This window comes from Lathamus discolor, chromosome 3, assembly GCF_037157495.1.
Source record: "Lathamus discolor isolate bLatDis1 chromosome 3, bLatDis1.hap1, whole genome shotgun sequence".
NCBI lineage: Eukaryota > Metazoa > Chordata > Aves > Psittaciformes > Psittacidae > Lathamus > Lathamus discolor.
Window position 1 is genome coordinate 29,048,205 of NC_088886.1, and position 19,838 is coordinate 29,068,042.

At 43.5% G+C, this 19,838-nt stretch overlaps 1 protein-coding gene and 1 long non-coding RNA gene across 4 annotated transcripts in view; one reads left to right on the plus strand and one right to left on the minus strand.

Moving 5' to 3' along the window:
• Window positions 1-14,323, minus strand: part of PDE6D (phosphodiesterase 6D) — a 38,547-nt gene extending 24,224 nt beyond the window's left edge. Inside the window, exon 1 of one of the 2 annotated variants that reach the window (XM_065674359.1) lies at window positions 14,140-14,323. In XM_065674359.1, coding sequence (XP_065530431.1) covers window positions 14,140-14,189 — 50 coding nt within the window. In that variant the 5' untranslated portion in view covers window positions 14,190-14,323. Of the gene's footprint in view, window positions 1-13,499; window positions 13,800-14,139 lie in introns of those variants that run through there. The other variant, XM_065674358.1, reaches the window with a different exon arrangement.
• LOC136010894 (uncharacterized) lies at window positions 4,513-7,661 on the plus strand. 2 transcript variants are annotated; one of them, XR_010611050.1, is made up of 3 exons: window positions 4,513-4,637; window positions 5,990-6,121; window positions 7,267-7,661. It is a non-coding gene; the product is annotated as an uncharacterized LOC136010894 (long non-coding RNA). The 2 variants fall into 2 exon arrangements; XR_010611051.1 differs by lacking the exon at window positions 4,513-4,637 and adding an exon at window positions 4,918-5,067.
• Window positions 14,324-19,838: the final 5,515 nt, after the last annotated feature.

Consider the following 19,838-nt stretch of genomic DNA (forward strand, 5'->3'; position numbering starts at 1 on the left):
TAATTTGTTGTTCTCCAGCAATCCTATACAGTTGGTGTTTGGTACATGAAAGCAGGATTCCTTCACATCAAGAGCAGTTCACCCACCTCTTTTGAATTAGAGACAGATAGCTGTCCATAGAGAGAAAGTCCTGCCCTTAAGTTTTTGTATTTCTGATAAAGTTGATGTTGATTAGCCTTTTGCTCTTCAAGGGAGTCAGGAAAGAGCAGAAATAAAACTGTTTTCAAAAGCATATTTTGACTTGTGCTGCTGAGAACAGAAAGTAGGCCAGGGGAGATTTGAGAGTTACTGTCAAGTGAGACTCTACAGAACAAAGCAAAACGTTACTACTCAAAAGACTATTTGTAAAAGCTTTTAGGGAAAATCTGTAGCTCAGTCTTCACATGTCTGATTCTGGAGAGGTCTGTAGAAGAGGAAGAATTCATTTGTGCAAAGGGCTTGAGGGTTTCCAGGACTTTTATTTGGCTGTGGAAATTTTAGACTGTTAGCATGCCAAATCCTCATCAGATCAATAAAGTCTGCAGTCTATACCTGATAACTCCTACCTTCCAGGAAATGAGCATGTGAGCTTTATTCTAATTGTTAATAGGCAGGTGTTCACAGCACCACAATCAACAGTAAGGGTAGCACTCAGAGATTCTTGTTGGCAGTCTCAGAGAAGGTATGAATAAAGGTCAAGCACAGAATTCCTCTTGCATTCTCACACTGGCTCTGTCTAAATCCCCCTTGCTCCACCAAAAGAGAATTTGTTCCTCCATACCTTATCAACACAATGTTAATTTTTAAACAGTACCTTTCACCAGCAACTGAATTAATTAGGAGTTTGTCAATGCATAGGAGCCAATCCAGATTAAGGCATAGAGTGAATTTAAGAGCTGAGCTAACTATGCCTTATTTAACCCTTGCCTGGCTGTTCTTATTCTGCATCAAGAGAGTCCAATTCCAAAGCTCTAAAGTGACTTCTATGATTTTGAACTGGGCACACTCATCCTGGGATAAAAGTACGCACAATGGGGAAATCAAGCAGAAATAGTTAAACTGGAGTAGATTTTAAGTATATACATCATAGAGTTTTATCTTGATTAGAGCTACTTGCAATAGCAGAGCAACCTCTTCTTTGACACTGGGGAAGAAAAGTGTAGATACTGGTTTGAGTCAATGCAGTACATTTACACAGTGTAGCTACACCCATTCAAACACTCCTGGCACCAACAAGTTCCATATTGCCCAAGCCAGCTGGCATAAAGACGGTGTGTATTCCCTCAGGGTAGGATTACAGCTCTGCGCACTCTTTAGGAAAACAGGCCAGACAACTGAACTTTGTTTTCCAGGTGTGCTCATATGCCCTTGCTCACAAGTACTGCTAAAAAATGACAAAAATATATGAAATTGTGAAATTGTGAAAGATACTCTTTACCTAGCTTTGAAAGCAAATGCCAACTCTAGCCTTCAGGGAAAAGGTGAAACAAGTGTTGCTGCTGCTGCAGTACATCTATTAATTAGTCTACAAGGATTTGTGTTTATGACAAAAGTGAAAACTAACTACTGCAGCAAAAGTGATACCAGCCAAACACAGTTCTACTGTTTCGTTCAGTCTCATAGCAATACTTGGCATATCTGCACCAGCATAAACATGCCACTTGAGTGAGTTAGTAGGGCAGAAGTCACTGAGTTCTACCAAAGGTGGTTTATTTAAAGCACTTCAGGCTTTTTTGAACCTCTGCACATTTAACTGACACACAATATCTCACCTGCCGCTTACATCCTGCTGTTTTAACCCAGTACTGCTCTGTAACCAGGGGTACATCTAGAGATCACCACAGGTTCTCTGGGAAAGCAACTAAGTATCCTTGAAATGTAATTAGAGAATCACAAGGGGATATAATCTTACTGAGATGTTATAGTAGAACAGTATTTAGCCCTGGCACTAACACTCTTCACCTAATAAACGAAATAAAAATTCAAATCAGCCAGAGAAACAGCTATGACAAGCACTTTCACCAAGTCCACAATGACAAATGCCAATGTCCTATTTGCTGATGCAGCACAGCACGGAAACAAGCCACCCTTTCCTGGCATTAGCTTAAATGGGACCTTGGATATACACTCCATGTAGAAAGTACTGGTGTGAATTTCACTGGAGTTACAATACAACCCTTACATCCAGGACCTCCACAGCTAAACATGAAGAGCACCTTTACTGCCGGCTGCCCTGTTTTCCAGGGATGAACTGACAAAACCTGATTACAAACACAACACCAAACTGAGGGATTAAGTAAGGATGTGAACATTTAGGTGGATGTCAATGTCCCTCTCAATTCACAGAACAAAACCACAGTGAGAGTCAGATGTAGTTCTCAAAGGGACAAGAGAAAAAAGGGTCATGGATCTGAGCCACTAAAGTAGTTATATCTCTGGAGCACTGCGCAGGCAGGACCACACGCTGCAACAAACTGTTTTTGGTTTTCCACTTAAAACTGACATGACTGTCGTGGTTTAAACTCTGTCAGCCACGCAGTCTCGCTCGCTCACTATCCCACTTCTTCCCTCCCCCCCACCGCTCCAGGAGGGATGGGGAGGAGAATCCAAAGAATGTTAACTCCCACGTGTTGAGATAAGAACAGCCCAGTAACTAAGGTATAACACAAATCACTACTGCTACCACCAATTATAATAATGGTAAGGGAAATAACAAGGGAAGAGAATACAACACCTCACCAACCGATACCTAGCCTGACCCAGCAGTGAACCAGCCCTTCCAGGTAACTCCCAGTTACATCCTGGGCATCACGTGCTGTGGTATGGAATACCTCTTTGGTCAGTTTGGGTCAGGTGTCCTGTCTTTGCTTCCTCCCGGCTTCCCCTCCTCCCTGGCAGAGCATGAGGCTCAGAAAGTCCTTGGTCAGACTAAAACATTTGAGCAGTAACTAAAAACATCGGTGTTATCAGTGCTGCTTCCAGGTGAAAGTCAAAACCACAGCGCTGCACCAGCTACTAAGAAGGAGAAAAAATGACTGCTACTGCTGAACCCAGGACAAGGACCAAGATTATTTAAGAAAAACAAGTTCAGTATCTGCTCTCCTCTGAGGAAGGGAGGAAAACTTAAAGCATACAGACCAAGTGGAAAATCAAAACAAAACTGAAAATGCAGTCAGGAGGGAATGATTGGCAGTTGCGTGAGGAAACTAATCTTGTAAATGGACAAGAGGCTGCTGAAAGCAGAGGCAGAGGAATAAAAGGGGATTTACACAGATTGAGGCAGAACTCTCAGAAAACAAGGACTCCATATCAGAATTACTATGCTTTTTTTAGAAGCCTACTAGAACATGAAAAGTGCTTAAATTTGCAGTGTGGATTTGTGATTTGACAATTTAACCATCCCAACATTTTACACAGTGTTAGACAGTATAGCAGTCTGAAAGAGAATAAGTTGTTTGGAAAAGCACTACAGCAAAAGATGGAAATGAAAAGTAAAAAAAAATCAGTTCCAAGTGAGTTTAGAATAGGTAAAATACTAGCATTTGATTCTGAATGCTGTATGTTAACCAACCTCTACACATGCACTAATGTGAACTATACTGATGTGAACTTCTGAGCATGTCACCAGGGGATCTCTTGAAGATGGGGGTCTGTGCCCAAGTCAGCACCTCTTTGCTTTAGTGCACATTGGGATTCAGATGAAGAACATTACTGTGGGGATACAATAATGAAATCCCCACTGAAATGACAAAAAAAGTAATGGCCTCTATTACCTCCAAGCAGCTCCTGTATCTTTCATTGTCAATAAAATCTACAGCTATGTTTATATTACGTTTTTATGTTTATTATTTTAAGAAGTTTGTAGCTGTATGTTAAATTTCCAGAGTATTTAAATCTGACTTTTATAATTTTAATAAAAATCTACTAATATATTTTTCAGCTGAAGCAATGGAATATCTTATTTCTGCTGTGAAAATAACAGCATGTATAAATAGTGCAATTAGGTGTAGCTCACAACTTGGGGGTTTTTTCAATTTAGTTAATAATAACAAAATTAACATAAATTTAGTTATTGAAAAGCTAGACTTTTCCACAGCTAATACAAATACTACAGTTTAAACATATTATTATGGTATTTCAAAGTGTGAACTTCATAAACATTTGTGTTAAGGTGAATGCCAATGTTGTGAAGTTATACATAAAAAGCTCAAAAATTACATAATTAGCAATATCTGCACCATTTACAGGAGCACCTACATTAAACCATAGTTTTTATTAATTTGAATTTGCACCTTTACAAGCATTTCTCTGCCCTAGTCACCGTATTTACTATTTCAGAGCCTGCAAAACTGGGACGTGTGCAAACAACATTAATTAGGAAAATCAGGAACTAATCTTTTTCAGTGAAATAAATGCAAGAGACCATCAAGAACCATGAAACATTTTCACCTGGCCACTAGCAGGGCTCTATTTAAATAAGAAAGAGGGCATTAATGAGGGCACTATAGTTTGAGGTCTTGGAGGGGTAGACAGTTGCTCTATAGCTGCCTGGTTAATGCCTCATCTCTACTTTGTTAGACAGGGAAAAGGAGATTATTCATGTGGTGAGAAGGGAGTTTTGATTCTCTTCTCTGAGTAACACCAAGAGGCTTGAAGTGGTAAGCTAACAACTTTCCTTGGGGAATCTGTTTCGATTTTGCAAGTAGTACTTCAGTTCAGGCTACTTTAAAAAAGCCTTTGTGAGTGTTTTGTTGGTCTTTTGTTTTGTTTAAAACTCTAAGGAACTTATTCTAATGATAGAGTGCTAGGAGAACCAGGGAACTGATTTTTTTTTTCTTTCTTTCTTTGTATGCAGCTAAATACTTCCCTGTAGAAGCTAAGCTTTAAGGTCAGTGTTACGCTAATATAATGCAGTTCCCTTTGAAGAAATTATAGGGGGAAGCACATAAAACAACTCCTTCCTGGAGCTGTTAAAATACTGTGTTTTTATGGCAACAGTGTCACTGTAATGATTCCTTTTGGATTAATGAGGGTGCTATAAATGAACAGCTCAAACTTCATCGGCTTCTCTCCCTCCTTCTGGAAAAGGTATTCTAAAATTAACATGCATTTGTTCTCTAAGGCTGCATGGGATTTTCAGCCTATGATTTCCTATGTCTGGCTCATAATGGGAGCTGCAGGAGAATAGTCTCTAACAGCACGTACTACATGGTCTGTATTTGTGACTCTGCCTGGTGACTGGTCAAGTCACACAGCACAGTAATGCTAAAGACCCCTTGTAAAGAACAAGCAGAAGAAAAGATGATTACTGTACCAAAATCATCTTAGATGCATTTACTCTTAATTTAAAGAAGATATGTGACCACAGACTTAGCAATGTGAAGCTTAAATGCTTAACTAATAATATTAAGCTAGGATTTTAGAATTGGTGCTGCAAGGGTAATTAAACGTGGTAATGTGAGAAGCCTCCTCCAGTGAGTTGCAGCTGAATGCTGGAGAAGACAGTGTGAGAGTGGGCTGAGAACAAGCTCAACTGACTTAAGCAGAGGCTATGGGCATGGCACAGTTGGACTGGACACAGCCCTCTCCAGCTGCTTGTTACTTTGTCCCTCAAATCTAACAGCTGAGCTGTTTGTAAAACTGCTAACCTGATCTACTTGATCATCACAGGTCTGCTCCTTATCTTTAAGTTGTTCAAGCTAGTATGGCTCATTTTGAGGAAAACAGGAGGTTTGCAGTGCTCATTTGAGCAGCTCAGCTAGTAAATCTGAAAATGAGGTAATAAGCAGCTGGGGATGGCAATCTGTGCTCTGCACAGCTGCTGTGACAGAAACATGCATGAAGAAGAATGTAAAGGCAGATATTTTTCAGGTGTCCCCTGTCCTCAAAAGCAACAAACCCATACCACTTCACAGACTGAGGGTGTGGGGCTTTTTAAATGTCACTTAAAGGCTAATAAAGTTCAAGTAATAAAGAAATAACAATCAGAAGGACTTTTTTCTTGTTTCAGTGGTATGGACAAGCAAGTAACTTTACCAGAATGAAGTCAAATAGCTAAGCATTCTAACATACTAGAGTCTACCCTAAAGACCTTAAATTGGAAGTCAAATACCTATCTCCAGAAGATCCTTCTGCATTAAAGGCTAGTATGCATTTCTTGGTGTGCAATCTCCAGATGGGTGGGTCTGTTCCACCATGTGGTGCTACACTAATGGGGACAGTGGTGGTTCTACCCTTTCTCTCTGCAAACCTCTTCCTTCGAAATGAATTGGGGGTGTTGTAGAACTGCCTTTAAGTACAAATCTCACAGCAGCAGTCCATGCCAACAGATGTACGGAAAATAGTTTGTCTTTAGTGAGGGTCTCTAAGATTTTTCCTATACACAGAAATATTTTTTAGTTAAAGCAATGCAAATAGCCACTTTTTCACTGTCTCCTAAAACCAGAATTTCATTTGACTTTCCAAACAAAAGTGACTTGATGGTAACTCTGCCCAGCAGACTGCCCCTGATTAGAAGTTCTGGCTTTTTGGATCTCTGCCTTTTGGAAGGGCTGAGATCAAGCCCTCTGAAGTGAGGAGGAAAGAGGCATGAGGGCAGGCAATCTGCTTAGGTGGGGTATACGCTCATTGCTGACTACAGTGTAAGATCCTCCCAATTTTCTTGATACAATAATTAGGAAAAGATGGGTACAATCAGTGGTCCCAAGAACCAGATGAGCTTCTGACTTGCTACAGAGATGACATTTATGTAAACAGCGTAGCATATAGACTGACCCATATAAATACTCCTCTATGGAATTACTAAGAAGTAAAATTCCCTGCACCCTCATTTTCTCTAATGGAAGGCAATATTGCTCCTAGTTACGCAGGCAAATCTTTCAGTACACGAGTGGATGAATTGAACATTATGCTTTTGTGCACTGTTATCCCAAAGGCTGACTGAAAATAGAAAAATAATAAAAATAAATAAAATTTTTCTTGCTTTTTAGCTAAGCCTGCCATTCTTCCAGAAGGATGCTGCCTGATATTCTAGTCATGAACATAATCAACTCAAAGGTTCACTCATGGCTCAATTAATCTGATACTGTTTCCCTTAAGTGTCTCTTCTATACTTAACATTTTTGTCAGAGGGAGAACTCCGTTCAGGAGAAATCTCACAATGGACTCTCAAGTTCATAATTGCAACAGAAAATCCTGGCTGTCAATTAGGACTTAGCAAAATGCAGCTGAGAAGTGGTTTCCACTGTTCACAAGAAACTCAGTTAATGTCATGTGTTTTCTCGACAGAGCCTCCCAACAGTTTACAGTATGTGCTTGGACATGATATCAAATGAAACGGCTTTGGAAACTTCATACTAAGGCCCAATAAGTGTTCCCTCAAAAAACTCATCTGTTCTTAACACTGATCTGAGAGTGATGCTACCCAGATGCCAAAGCTCTTGTTTCTACGGGTGCTCCTCATGCAGGCTCAGGATAGAAAAGCAGCCCTGAGAACAGTGGTATGGGGTTTCTTTTGTATTCAGTGCTCACTATTGTAGTTTCTTTCACATCAAATGTAAATACATGATCTGATCCTTAAAATGTGTGAGCAACAAAGTCACCTTTCATGTGCTTACAGAACTAACTTGTGATAAATCCTGCTATACTAGTATGCAGAAAAAGACAAAATTAATGTTGCCAGATGGACCTTAATAAATCATGGTATGTTCTGCTTACTGGTCTGTATCTGGGAACCTGCCATAGCTTGTACTTCTATACAAACTTTGACTGTCTAGATGTAAACAAAGCATTGGTTTATCTTTAATGGAGTGTCTGCACTCAAATTTGAAGCTGCCTTAATTTCCCAGCTTAAAGATAGGGAAACAGAAGAGGCTTATACTGCCTAAATTGTGGAAGTCAAAGGCAGAAGTCAGAGTACAGTGGCCTGCTATCTTGTAAAATTTTGACTCGATGTTCTTTCTGGATCAACTCAAATTCAGGGACAAACATGGAAGGGCAAGTTAAATCGGCTTGCATGCTGAGGCTGCTTTAGCTAACAGAATATTGTTTTTGCAGAGACACAAGAGGCATCAGATGTCTGTATAAGAAAGACTATTCAGAACAGTATCTTTGAGGTTTTTTAGATGCCTCCTCAGCTTGCCTACATCTGTGTAAACTTAGCTTTTTCCTACGCGTTGGCTGTGAAGATACATGGTGGGGAAGAAGCTCTGTCAATTCTCACTTGATGGATTAAGTTACTATCTTCTGCTGTGTGGAAACTCAAATTCTGTCACAACAGCTGAGGCATAAGGGACCAATGACTTCCAAGGATTCAAAGAGTAACTCATATTATCTTAATATGTTAAAAGGGAAATAAGGGGAAATAATTTTCCTAATGATAACTGCATTATTTTAGGTACCTTATTAGGTCAGCACTAAGCAAGCAATTAAAAATACTGAAACCATAATTCTAGTGAAATGCTGGATGGGTAAGCCTTGGAGAGATGAAAGGGTAAGTCTTAGAATAAAACTCTAACCACAAGGTGCTAAGATAATACTGCTGACTAAAATGAAAAACCAGAACTTCAATGTGAACTTACACTTTTAAATCAATGTTAGTTAGATGTATTTTCTACAGCACCTGGCAGCTCACTTGTTTCCTGTGATGGTGGAGTCCTTGATTCCCCTTTCACTGCCAAGGGCACACAGCACCATTTCCAACACTGCCAGGGGACTGCATTAAACTTGAAATGCAGAAAACTGACTGTAGCTCATTCAGTCATATATATATAATATATATTATTCATATATATGATGCAAATCACTGTTTAAGCATAATAACATACTTAAACTTTTTTCAGTTAAAGTTCACAAGTAGAGGACATTAAGTTTTTAGTTCTCGCTGAAGAACCAGGCAGGTAAAACCTAACCTGGTAAAACTGTTCCTGTTTTGTTTGCAGGCATATAGCTCGTGACTTATGCATAAGAGACATGATGAGTCTGTTTGGCATACTAGACCTATATAGATTATCATGTACTGCAGAACTTCCATCAATGCTGGAAACGCTGATATACTAAAGGTACCTTAATGACAGTGACACTTAACTACCCAGTACAACCTGGCTAAAGCTTCGATGTAGAAACTCTGGCTGCTTTGAAACAAAGACTTCTTGATACTGCCAGGGTGGGAACCTATTCTCCAGTCAGACTAACTGGGAATGTGGACAACTCTCACTTGTAACTCTTAAGGTTCGTAACAGGAAAGTGGTAAAGTTCAAGAACAAAACACCATTCCTTTTCATATGATATAATAAGGAACTATATGCATTAGATGGAAGAACATTACAGCTTTTAGAAACCAGAAAGATGGATAAGGGAGCACAAACTCATGTTTTCTAGAGTGTTTTATAAGTGCATTGGCTCTGTAGAGAGTATATTGCTCAGCTTCTGGGCAGCCCTGTTCCCACTTTTAGCTGGACAGTGTCTCCTTTTAACGCATTCATTTGGCGATTCATATTTCTATTCCATCATGAGAAGTCTAAACAAACTGAAATCTGAGGAAACCTTAAAACAAGGGGGATTTTTGGGGTTTTTTTTTAAGCCAATTAAAGGTGCAACCTTGTTAGTTTTGTAGATGCTGCAACAGATAAGTATTTTAAGTAAATAAGCAGCTAAACACCTACTGGACTAACAAATTGGAAACTCGATGGAGCTTCCATTTGGATTTCTGAACTTTTGATTGCTGCATCAAACTAGTTCAAAACTTCAGTGGCTGTTCTCAGGAATTGATACACAAGATTGCCATTGGCTACGCTTTCTGTTTGTACGGCAGAAAACAGGTAGAAGGTGGAAGTAGAAGTCTGCAGATTAAAATAAAATTCAGAGAAGCTCTTAATGGTTCCTGGTATATTTACACTACAGCTCTATCCATCTTTCTAAGAGGTTAATGCTTTGCTAGAATTATTTCCTAGACAGAAAAACAATGGTGAGGATTGGAAGAAGCTCTGGGAGCTAGGAAGATGTTGCACAGAGAACTTTGAGGATTCCACAAAGTAGGACAGCTTTTAACATAAAGTTTTGCCTACAAATACTGGAGTGCCTGACCTACAGGCACTTCTTTATACTGACCACAAATACTAATTTCATAACTCCATAATTACTCTGACCTATAGTTAATGTCTCTTCATGCTAATGTTCATCATATTAATTTGTTTTGGGAGACTTCTGAAGTACAGTAAGATACACTGCATAGCCTTAAATGGAAGTCCATTATCCTAAACTGATAAATATCCATAAGGCAATTAACACTATGGAGATCCAATTCTGATGAGCCTCTTCTGTACTAAAGCAAATAAAACAAGTGATACCTTGTTTGACTTGTAAGATTTAAAGTGGAAAACAGATGTGCTTACTCATATGTTAAGAAGTGAGACTTAGCCCTTTAACTATGCTATGAGACCCAACTGACTTGTTTGGGTTTTCTCTTCCTTGTTGTTCTGGCTGAAACATTACAGGAGGAACAGCAAAAAGAAGCTAAACTGCTGTCCCTCAAGCTGGATGTGAATCTGCTGTTGCAAACTATTACTATATTCCTAATCTACAGCATGTATTCTATGTAAGAAATCAAAGCATGTATGCTTTCCAAATGCTGGCAAACCAAACTAAATAGGTAACTGTCTACAGTGTCCTCAGTCTAGTGAACATAGTGCATTTAAAAAAGCCTAAAACTATGCTAGTTCATATTGGAACAAACAGGCAACCCACAAATTATCAAGGGGGATGGTGGGAGAAGCCGTCAAGAAAACCCCACTGAATTTTGACTGTTAGGGAAATATGTTACCAGTGTTACTTTTATCTGAAAAAGGATGCAAAATACATTTAATAGTACACACTAACTTTAAAGATAATGACAGAATGAAGCCTGAAGAATGTCCTGAAAGGGTAAGTCAGGGTCAAGTAAAATGCTATTCTGTGGCTTGACGGAATAACTGTCCCATCTTCTGGAGAAACATGCATTATCAGATATCATGCATTTGAGATTATAGGACCAGCTGTGCATAAATATTTGCAGAAATAAGACTACTAATTTTCTAAAGAAAAGTTTCAACTGGTATTGTTTATCAGTCAAACAACAAGTTTCCATTTCCTTAGTGCTAGACTACCTTTAGATATTAAGTATAACAACTGCTATTCGGGTGAGTGCCTTCAAAACAGCAAGTTGATGAACATACAAGCTCTGTTAACAACTGTTGTCTCTGAAGAAATGACAAGCTATAGAAACTTTTGCTGGCTGCTTTCAATCTTTTGCTACGCTATACTTACCGGACTGTCAATCTTCAATTTTTAACTGGAGCCATAAAAATTATTTGGACAAGTGTAATAAGGTATAATGAATATCCTCATTTGCCAGCAAGCGTAAAATATTTTTCCTTTGATTTCAGTCTTTTAAAATAGCAAAGTCCATGAAAGGGGGGAGTAAATGTTTCTGGCTTGAGTTTTGGGACACTAGCCATGGCATATTTCTGCACTAGTGTCATAGAGGAAGGAAAGCATATCTCTGCATTAAAGTTAGAGGGTGGATTTGGGCTGTAATTTAATTTCCACAGCAGCATACCCCAATCAGTTGGAAAGCTTGCAATTAACCTCTTCTCAGGAACCACAAGCAAACAGAATTTGTTTGAGGAAACTTTGATAATTCAATGTGAGCTGGATTTCCAGCTAAAGTGCCTGTTCCTATGTTAAAACAAGCAAGTATTTTGAAAGTCTGCTTCCTCAACAAGGCTTTCTGCCTTATCAACTGATCTTGCCACACAAGGAATCTAATACATGCAGACCCTAGGTGTAATACTGTGTTGGTTTCTTGCGCTAAAAGCAAGTTCAGTTTGAAGTGCCAAGTCTGCAGGGTGTGCTTAAGCTGGTGGAGTTGAACTCGCTTCCTCCTGGGAGCAGAAGAAAAACTTTAAGTACTCAAAGTATAAACTTAATGGCCTTTTAGAATATGTTTTTCTTACTAGTAAGTAAATTAAATCAGCACATATAGCAGCGAGTGGGTGGAAGATAAAGCATCTCTTTTAAATGTAATGTTTTCTAGAATACATGCTCGCTCTCACAAAAGGAAGTGGAAGTTTGAGCTGATGGCTGCCTTGCACAGAGAATGGTCACATCTGGGCATGAGTAGCTTCCTGTGTGGATGGCGCAGTGTCTCAAGGCTTCCTCTCATAAATGAGTAATATCTGTTCAGCTGCTCTTCTGGCTTATTAAAGGAATGCATAGATTCCTGTTTCTTAGACTTCATACTACCTGGCCCCTTTGGCAACCATCAAAGTATTCTAGCATGTCTGTGGAGAAGCACAGCCAGGTTTTACTCAAAACTGTTCTATCAGAAATACAATCAGTATTTTTTTTCTTTTGGGGTTTTGTTTGTTTCTCAATAACACACAAAGGAAAACTAAACTTGAGGTACCTCAACACAGAACTGCAGGGTATTTCTATCATGGCTTTTTGTCCATGCTAAGGCTGCTTGAGATAATACAAATTTACCCTAGGTTTGTCTAATATCCTTCCCTCTCAAAGAGCAAAAAAAGCATTTTCTGCTTAAGCCAACAAACAACAAAATGGGTAATTTAATCCAAAGCTGGACAAAAGCCTTAATGTAAATTCTGCTATCTGGTAAAGACTATACACAAACACATGCAATAAGCACCTAGAAGTTTGTTTTCTAGGCTTAACTTGCCAGGCACTTCTCACTTCAACCAACAGCCATGTCTGGTCTTGTCAGAAGCTTATTCTTCCAATTGCCAGCACAAAAGGTTTTAAATCATGTTTTGACATCTAAAATACTAATCTTCATAAATAAAAAGAACTGTCAATAACACTAGTGCAGAAGCAAAGGAACCAGATGTGGTACTAACAGCTGTGGGAGAGAACAATGATTCAAAAGTCAAGAAAAGCATCTGCTTACATTCTGATAGTAGCTATCTGTGTAAATCCAACTTAGAAAATTAGATCCTGCTACATCTGGCATAGAGATTTTGAACATCTTGCTGGGGAAAAAAGATGTTTAGAAATAACAGTATTAGATCAGGAGGGTATTCTGCTCACTTCTGTCCTCTTCATTGTAAAAAAGGAAAAAAACAAACACACCAACAACAATCTTTTGGTATCTAAAGGTCAAACTAGCAAGCTCGCATTTGTCTTCCAAGCTTAGAAGAATCAACTACAGTGAAATATAGGAGCTTTATATTTCTCCCACCCCCAGTTTGAACACAGGCTTTTGGCTTGAGCCTTTCTCTACTTTGCTGAAATCCTGGGTTAGAAGGGTGCACACAGATCTTGCTCCTCTTCCAAACTCAGGTCTCTCATTCCATCAGCATTAAATTACATTCAGACAATGCAGACAAGAAATTAGAGTGTTTTTTGAAAGCCACAACATGAAGTTTTGAAATTAACTGTACAGAAAGGCATTAACACCTAGCGTATGTAAGCAGTAGTGATAAAAGACATTGTAGTCGTACCCAGTACCTAGCAGTATGAAAAGGAACAAGGTATTTAGTTGCATCCGGACCTGAAGACCAGGTATTTCCTTTCCGAGCAGAGATAGTGTAGGCCAGAGGGGAAGGGATCAGATCCTCCTGGGACCGAAGGCACCGGCCGCCGAGCTACTTCACCTGCCCTCTCTAAAGCCGTCCTCGCCGCCGAGGCAAGGGAGTCCCTCCGCTCAGCGGCCACCGCCTTCCCACCCTGCCCCTCTCCACGGGCCGCCCGTCAGCAGCCGCCCGGCGGACAGCTCCGGCAAGCCGGGCTAGGGGCCGGGGAAGCGGCGGCGGCCGCCACGCTGATGGAGGCTTTGGCCCCCTGCCACCGCCGCGACAGGGACATCCCCCCCCCCACCCCGGAACCTCGCAGCGGAGCAGGGCCGAGAGCCAGGCCCCAGCGTTAAGGGGGCTCCGTCCCGTCCCCCGCTCCCCGGGCCGGTGCCAGCCCGGCCGGAAGGACGCTCCCCTCATCCCGCCACCGGCGGGGAGGACGCCGGAGGGAGGCGTTTCCATGGCAACCCCCTTCCTGCCCCGGGGTCCCTGCACCCGCCCTCCCCACAGCGGGGCGACGATCCCCGCCACCCTCCCCCCACACCTTCCCGTCCGGGTCCCTCCCTCCCGCCTCACGGCCCCGCCGGGAGGATACAGCTTGAAGCCCCGGAGGATCTCCTTGGCCCGCTCGTCCGTGGCCGACATGGTCCTGCCGCGCCGCGCCGCGGGCGGACAGGGCTGGGCCGGTCTGGCCTGGCTGCGCGGGCCTGGGCGGGAAGGCGACAGTGACAGCGGAGCCTCAGGACCCCCCCACCCCTCCCCCCGCACTCTCTCGCACCCGCCACAGGACGGCGCAACCAACCCGAGCAGCCTCACCCTGCCCCGCCCCCCCGGGCCGCCGCTCTGGCCAATCACCTGCTGCAGCCGCCTCGCCGCGGCCTCTTCCAGCGCAGGAAGGACAGAGAGCCTGACCAATCAGACAGCACGTCCGCGCACCCGCCCTCCCCCCCTTCAAGGGCGGTTGCGCAGCGGTCGTTAAGGCGTACGCTGCAGCCGGGCCTGACGTCGCCGCGGGACGAGCCTTCCGCGGCCGCTCGGCTCCGCAGTTGTGAGGCTGGGCCGCGGGGGGGCGCGGGCGAGGGGAGGCCTCGGGGGTGCAGCCGAGGGGGAGAGAAGCCGCCACAGCCGGCTCAGCACCCGCCCGACGGCAGCCTCGACGGGTCGGTGCCCACCGGGTGAGTGCCGCCGGGGCTGTGGCCTGTCCCTGCGCTGCGCTCGGCTGGCGCTTCTCGGGCGGGGGGCAAGTCTGGCAGAGCATTCATCCCTCGGCTGCTTGGCGGGAGCCCAGCTGAGCTGCGAATTTGGATTTGCGAAAATGAGCCGTGAATTCGGGTGGTGGGGACCCGGGTGCTGGGCTAACAGGAGAAAGTTTAAAATAAATACTGTGCTTCTCCAGGAACAAAACCTTTTCACTGCAGAAATCTGACTTTTGTACGGCCAAGTAGACTGGGGGGGAAGGTCCCTGGTTCACTAGCACATCCCAGAAGCCAGGCTGTTTAATAAGAGCGTGACGAATTAACTCCTCCATTAACAATCTGAGCGGAGCTAATACAAAGCATTAATAAGTCATGAGGAAAAACAAAGGCAGCAGTTGTAATCCAGGCTCAACAGGACCAGTGAATGATCAAGGTGCCATCAGTATGTTCACGGCTCCGCTTGCCTCCAAACTAGCTGCTGTACAAATGAGAACATCAACATTAATAAAGGTTGTGCTTAATGCATAAGGACAAGGCCACTGCCAGTATAACCAATAAGAGATCTTAATAATAAAAATAGGTAGTATTTATTTCCCTGATATATGTGATCCATGCTTGGTTCCACACCATCAGTCTGGAAGTGTATGAACAGATCATTCTGAATCTGGGCAGAGTGCCAGGGATACGCTATGCTAATATATATCTACCTTTTATTAAGAGCCTTTCCTGGGTTTTAGATAGGCTGTGTAGTTGCATGCTATCCAAGGAAGAGGGACTAAAGAAGACTGATGGGAGAAAAGGCAAGCAAGAAAAAAAAGCCGATCTGAAAAAGGCAGAAACAAATGGCTGTGTGTGGGAGCAGAGCCTGCCAGGTAGAAGTGTGACATGCTGGTTTACAATAGACATAAGAAACTCAATCCTGCCTCTGTTCAGGCTCCTCAGAGAGGAAAGAGCCAGAGATCAAATGGATCTTGTAGCAGGGAACTCCCGCAGCATTGAAGGACTTCTCTAGCACAGGGACAGGAGTGTTTCCAGAATTTAGAGTTGGGGCCTTTGTATTTTTCTGGCCAATCTCCCAAATTCACCCTAGTGTGCAGGGAAGCACAGGTCTCTCATTTCTTCACTTATGAAAAATCACAAAAGAGCTTACAGCTGAAGCATGAAGTTCTTGTGACTGCTCCGGGCACAAGCAGCAGTGGAAAGTGTGACACCATAACTTGGAGAGTGACCAAAACCCTGAGATTTCCTTCAAAACCCCTTTGGCTGCATTAACACAAATGACACCCTGGAGCACATTGTCTTTCCAAAGTACTTGCAAGAAAGTTGCTGCAAGCCTCACTATTCCTTGGAGCCACTTGGTACTGAAAACTTCACCTTTGCATTCACATCTCTGGCAGGTGTGACAGAGAAGTGAAAGTGAGGAGATGCCTCCAGTCTGCTTTCTGCTCCCTAGAAGCTATTCTCTCATGGTTTAAATAAGACAACTAGTGTTTCTGCAGATCAGCATAACTGGGAGATGGTTTCACAGAATCACAGAATCACAGAATCCCAAGGGTTGGAAGGGACCTAAAAAGATCATCTAGTCCAACCCCCCTGCAAGAGCAGGGTAACCTACAGTACATCACACAGGAACTTGTCCAGGCGGGCCTTGAATATCTCCAGTGTAGGAGACTCCACAACCCCCCTGGGCAACCTGTTCCAGTGCTCTGTCACTCTTACAGTAAAGAAGTTCTTCCTGATGTTAACGTGGAACTTCCTATGCTCCAGTTTACACCCATTGCCCCTTGTCCTATCACTGGATATCACTGAAAAAAGCCTAGCTCCATCATCCTGACACCTACCCTTTACATATTTGTAAACATTGATGAGGTCACCCCTCAGTCTCCTCTTCTCCAAGCTAAAGAGACCCAGCTCCCTCAGCCTCTCCTCATAAGGGAGATGTTCCACTCCCTTAATCATCTTTGTGGCTCTGCGCTGGACTCCTTCAAGCAATTCCCTGTCCTTCTTGAATTGAGGGGCCCAGAACTGGACACAATATTCCAGATGCGGCCTCACCAAGGCTGAGTAGAGGGGGAGGAGAACCTCTCTTGACCTACTAACCACTCCCTTTCTAATGCACCCTAAGATGCCATTTGCCTTCTTGGCCACAAGAGCACATTGCTGGCTCATGGTCATCCTCCTATCCACCAGGACCCCCAGGTCCCTTTCCCCTTCACTATTTTCCAGCAGGTCAACCCCCAACCTGTACTGGTACATGGGGTTGTTCTTCCCCAGATGCAAGACTCTACACTTGCCCTTGTTAAATTTCATCAAGTTTCTCCCCGCCCAACTCTCCAGCCTGTCCAGGTCTCGCTGAACGGCAGCACAGTCCTCTGGTGTGTCAGCCACTCCTCCCAGTTTTGTGTCATCAGCAAACTTGCTGAGGGTGCACTCAGTTCCCTCATCCAGGTCATTGATGAAAATATTAAACAGCACCGGTCCCAGCACCGACCCCTGAGGAACTCCACTAGTCACAGACCTCCAGCTAGATTCTGCGCCATTGACCACAACTCTCTGCCTTCTTCCTTTCAACCAGTTCTCGATCCACCTCACTACTTGATCGTCAAGCCCACACTTCCTTAGCTTATCTATGAGGATGCTGTGGGAGACAGTATCAAATGCCTTACTGAAATCAAGAAAAACCACATCTACCGCTCTACCATCATCCCTCCACCTAGTCACTTCCTCATAGAAGGCTATAAGGTTGGTCATACATGACTTCCCCCTCATAAAACCATGTTGGCTGTTCTTAATGACCCCCTCATCCTTGATATGCCTAGTGATGGAGTCAAGAATAAGTTGTTCCATCACCTTTCCAGGGATGGAGGTAAGGCTGACCGGTCTATAATTACCCGGGTCCTCCTTCTTGCCCTTCTTATAGATTGGTGTGACCTTTGCCATCCGCCAATCCTCAGGCACCTCGCCCGTTTCCCACGACTTACCAAAGATGATGGAAAGTGGCCTAGCAATGACCTCCGCCAGCTCCCTCAGCACCCGTGGGTGCATTCCATCCGGACCCATCGATTTACAGATGTCCAGATTGCATAGCTGATCCCTAACCCAATCCTCATCTACCAAAGCAAACTCCTCCTTTGTCCTGACTCCTTCTGGGGCTATAGAAATCCGGGGCCCTCGGGGAGAGTCTGCAGGAGTAAAGACAGAGGCAAAGAAGGCATTCAGCACCTCTGCCTTCTTTATATCCTCTGTCTCCAGGGTACCCACTTCGTTCAGCAGTGGGCCTATATTGCCTCTTGTGTTAGTTTTATTTGCTATGTATTTGAAGAAGCCCTTTCTATTGTCTTTAACCCGACTAATAAGCCCACCCCATGTTTGATGGGAGGTGTTGTACAACTGTCTACCTGCAACCACCAAGATGCACACACCTCTCCTTGCCTGGCCAAGGTGCAAGGTGAGCAGCTTAGTCTCTGGACCCTGGGAAGTGTGGACAGCTTGGCAGATTCTTCAGCAGGGCCTCAGTGCTCCCATCACTCCACGCTCTGGAGATGCATGCTGGCAGCTGCAGGGGTCACAGCCTGCAAGGTGGGAGGATAAATGGATGAAGCATGGTGAAAGCACACACAGATGAAGAATGAAACTGCATCCAGGACCACGTTAGCATTTACGCTGCCTAGCTTACCCCTAGAGCCACTGGCCATTCAGTCATATTCAGATGCTTCTGCTCTAACATAGCCATGGTGCCAATAGTTGATTTTATTTTGCTTCAAGTTACTGGGAAGTAAAATGATTACAGACACTTTAGGGACCAAATCCTAATCCTGGTGGCTAAATCAAGCCTAGTGTACGATTTCTGAATATAATGCATGTTATGTGGGTTATTGGTAAGGTCCTGTGTTGTCTTAACGTACCTCTTTTCCCAAGAGGTTTTGATTTAAACTGGCTTACCTATGAAAGATAAGGAAAAAGATAAAAACAAGAAGTACCCACTTTCACTGTCTGCTCTCTCCTTGGTGAGGCCAGGTTCTAATTTTCTCTCCAGTGACATATCAGAATTGGGACTTTAGGAGAGGAAGAACCGACTCCGGAATTGTGTCCCAGGGCACCAGGAGGTGCACACCTACACAGGGTGAAGCTGGTGCCGCTGGTCCAGCATATAGGAGGGAGGCATGGGCAGGATGAGGCGCTGGAGGCACAGGATGCTAAGGAGCCTGAAGAACCTGAAGATGCTGAACTCGGAGAGATGGAAGCTGCAGAACAGAGGGGTGTCACTCTCTGCTGTTAATCACACCTTTCCAGACTCTGTTCCTAGCAGGTGACTTTGCAGGCTCATGCTTTGGCTTCTGAGAAACCGCGTTCTTAAAGTCTCTGGCGCTCCACGACCCCAGTGTTTGCAGAGATCGCTTTGGATTTTTGGGCCTTTTCTCAGGCAATGCAGGAAAATAAGATGGCTGCTGACTAAAGGGAACCTGGACTGCAGCGTTAAAAGGGGAAGAGATGGGGCGAGTCAAGAGATAATGCCAACATTAAAAGATAAAACAGATTAACATCTTTCTGCACATGGAAAGCTGTGTGGGTGAAGCAGGAGTTTGCAGTAGCTGTTTAAAAGGGGATGAGCCAGCTGGGCATCCACATATTTAATAAAAAGGAAAAAAATAAAAAAAAAAAAAGGAGATAAATTTATCCCAGAAGCTGAGCTTAGCTGATGTTATCCTCCAAAGTCCATGCCAGCCTGGCTGTCAGCAACTGGGAGGTGTTGGGACAGCCTGACTACAAGACCCCGTTGGCAGACCTGCACAGGGCTAACAACTGATTTCTACCTGCAGACTCCAACAGCAAGTTGCAAAAATGACTCACAAAATCCAGTGCAAGTCTTGAGACAAGACCATGCACTGCTTTCCCAAGGCAACAGTTACATCATGTCTGTGGGGTGACACAAACCATGGTGGAGGGCCTGTTGAGGATGTGATTAAATACATAATTCTCCCTTCCTGTGCAGATGAGATCTAAGCGTGGCTTAAGTAAATTACTGAATGGCTTGTTGTAGCCCTGGCTAAGTTCCCTTCTGCAACATCCAATTTGCTTTGAAGCCCAGAGCATCACA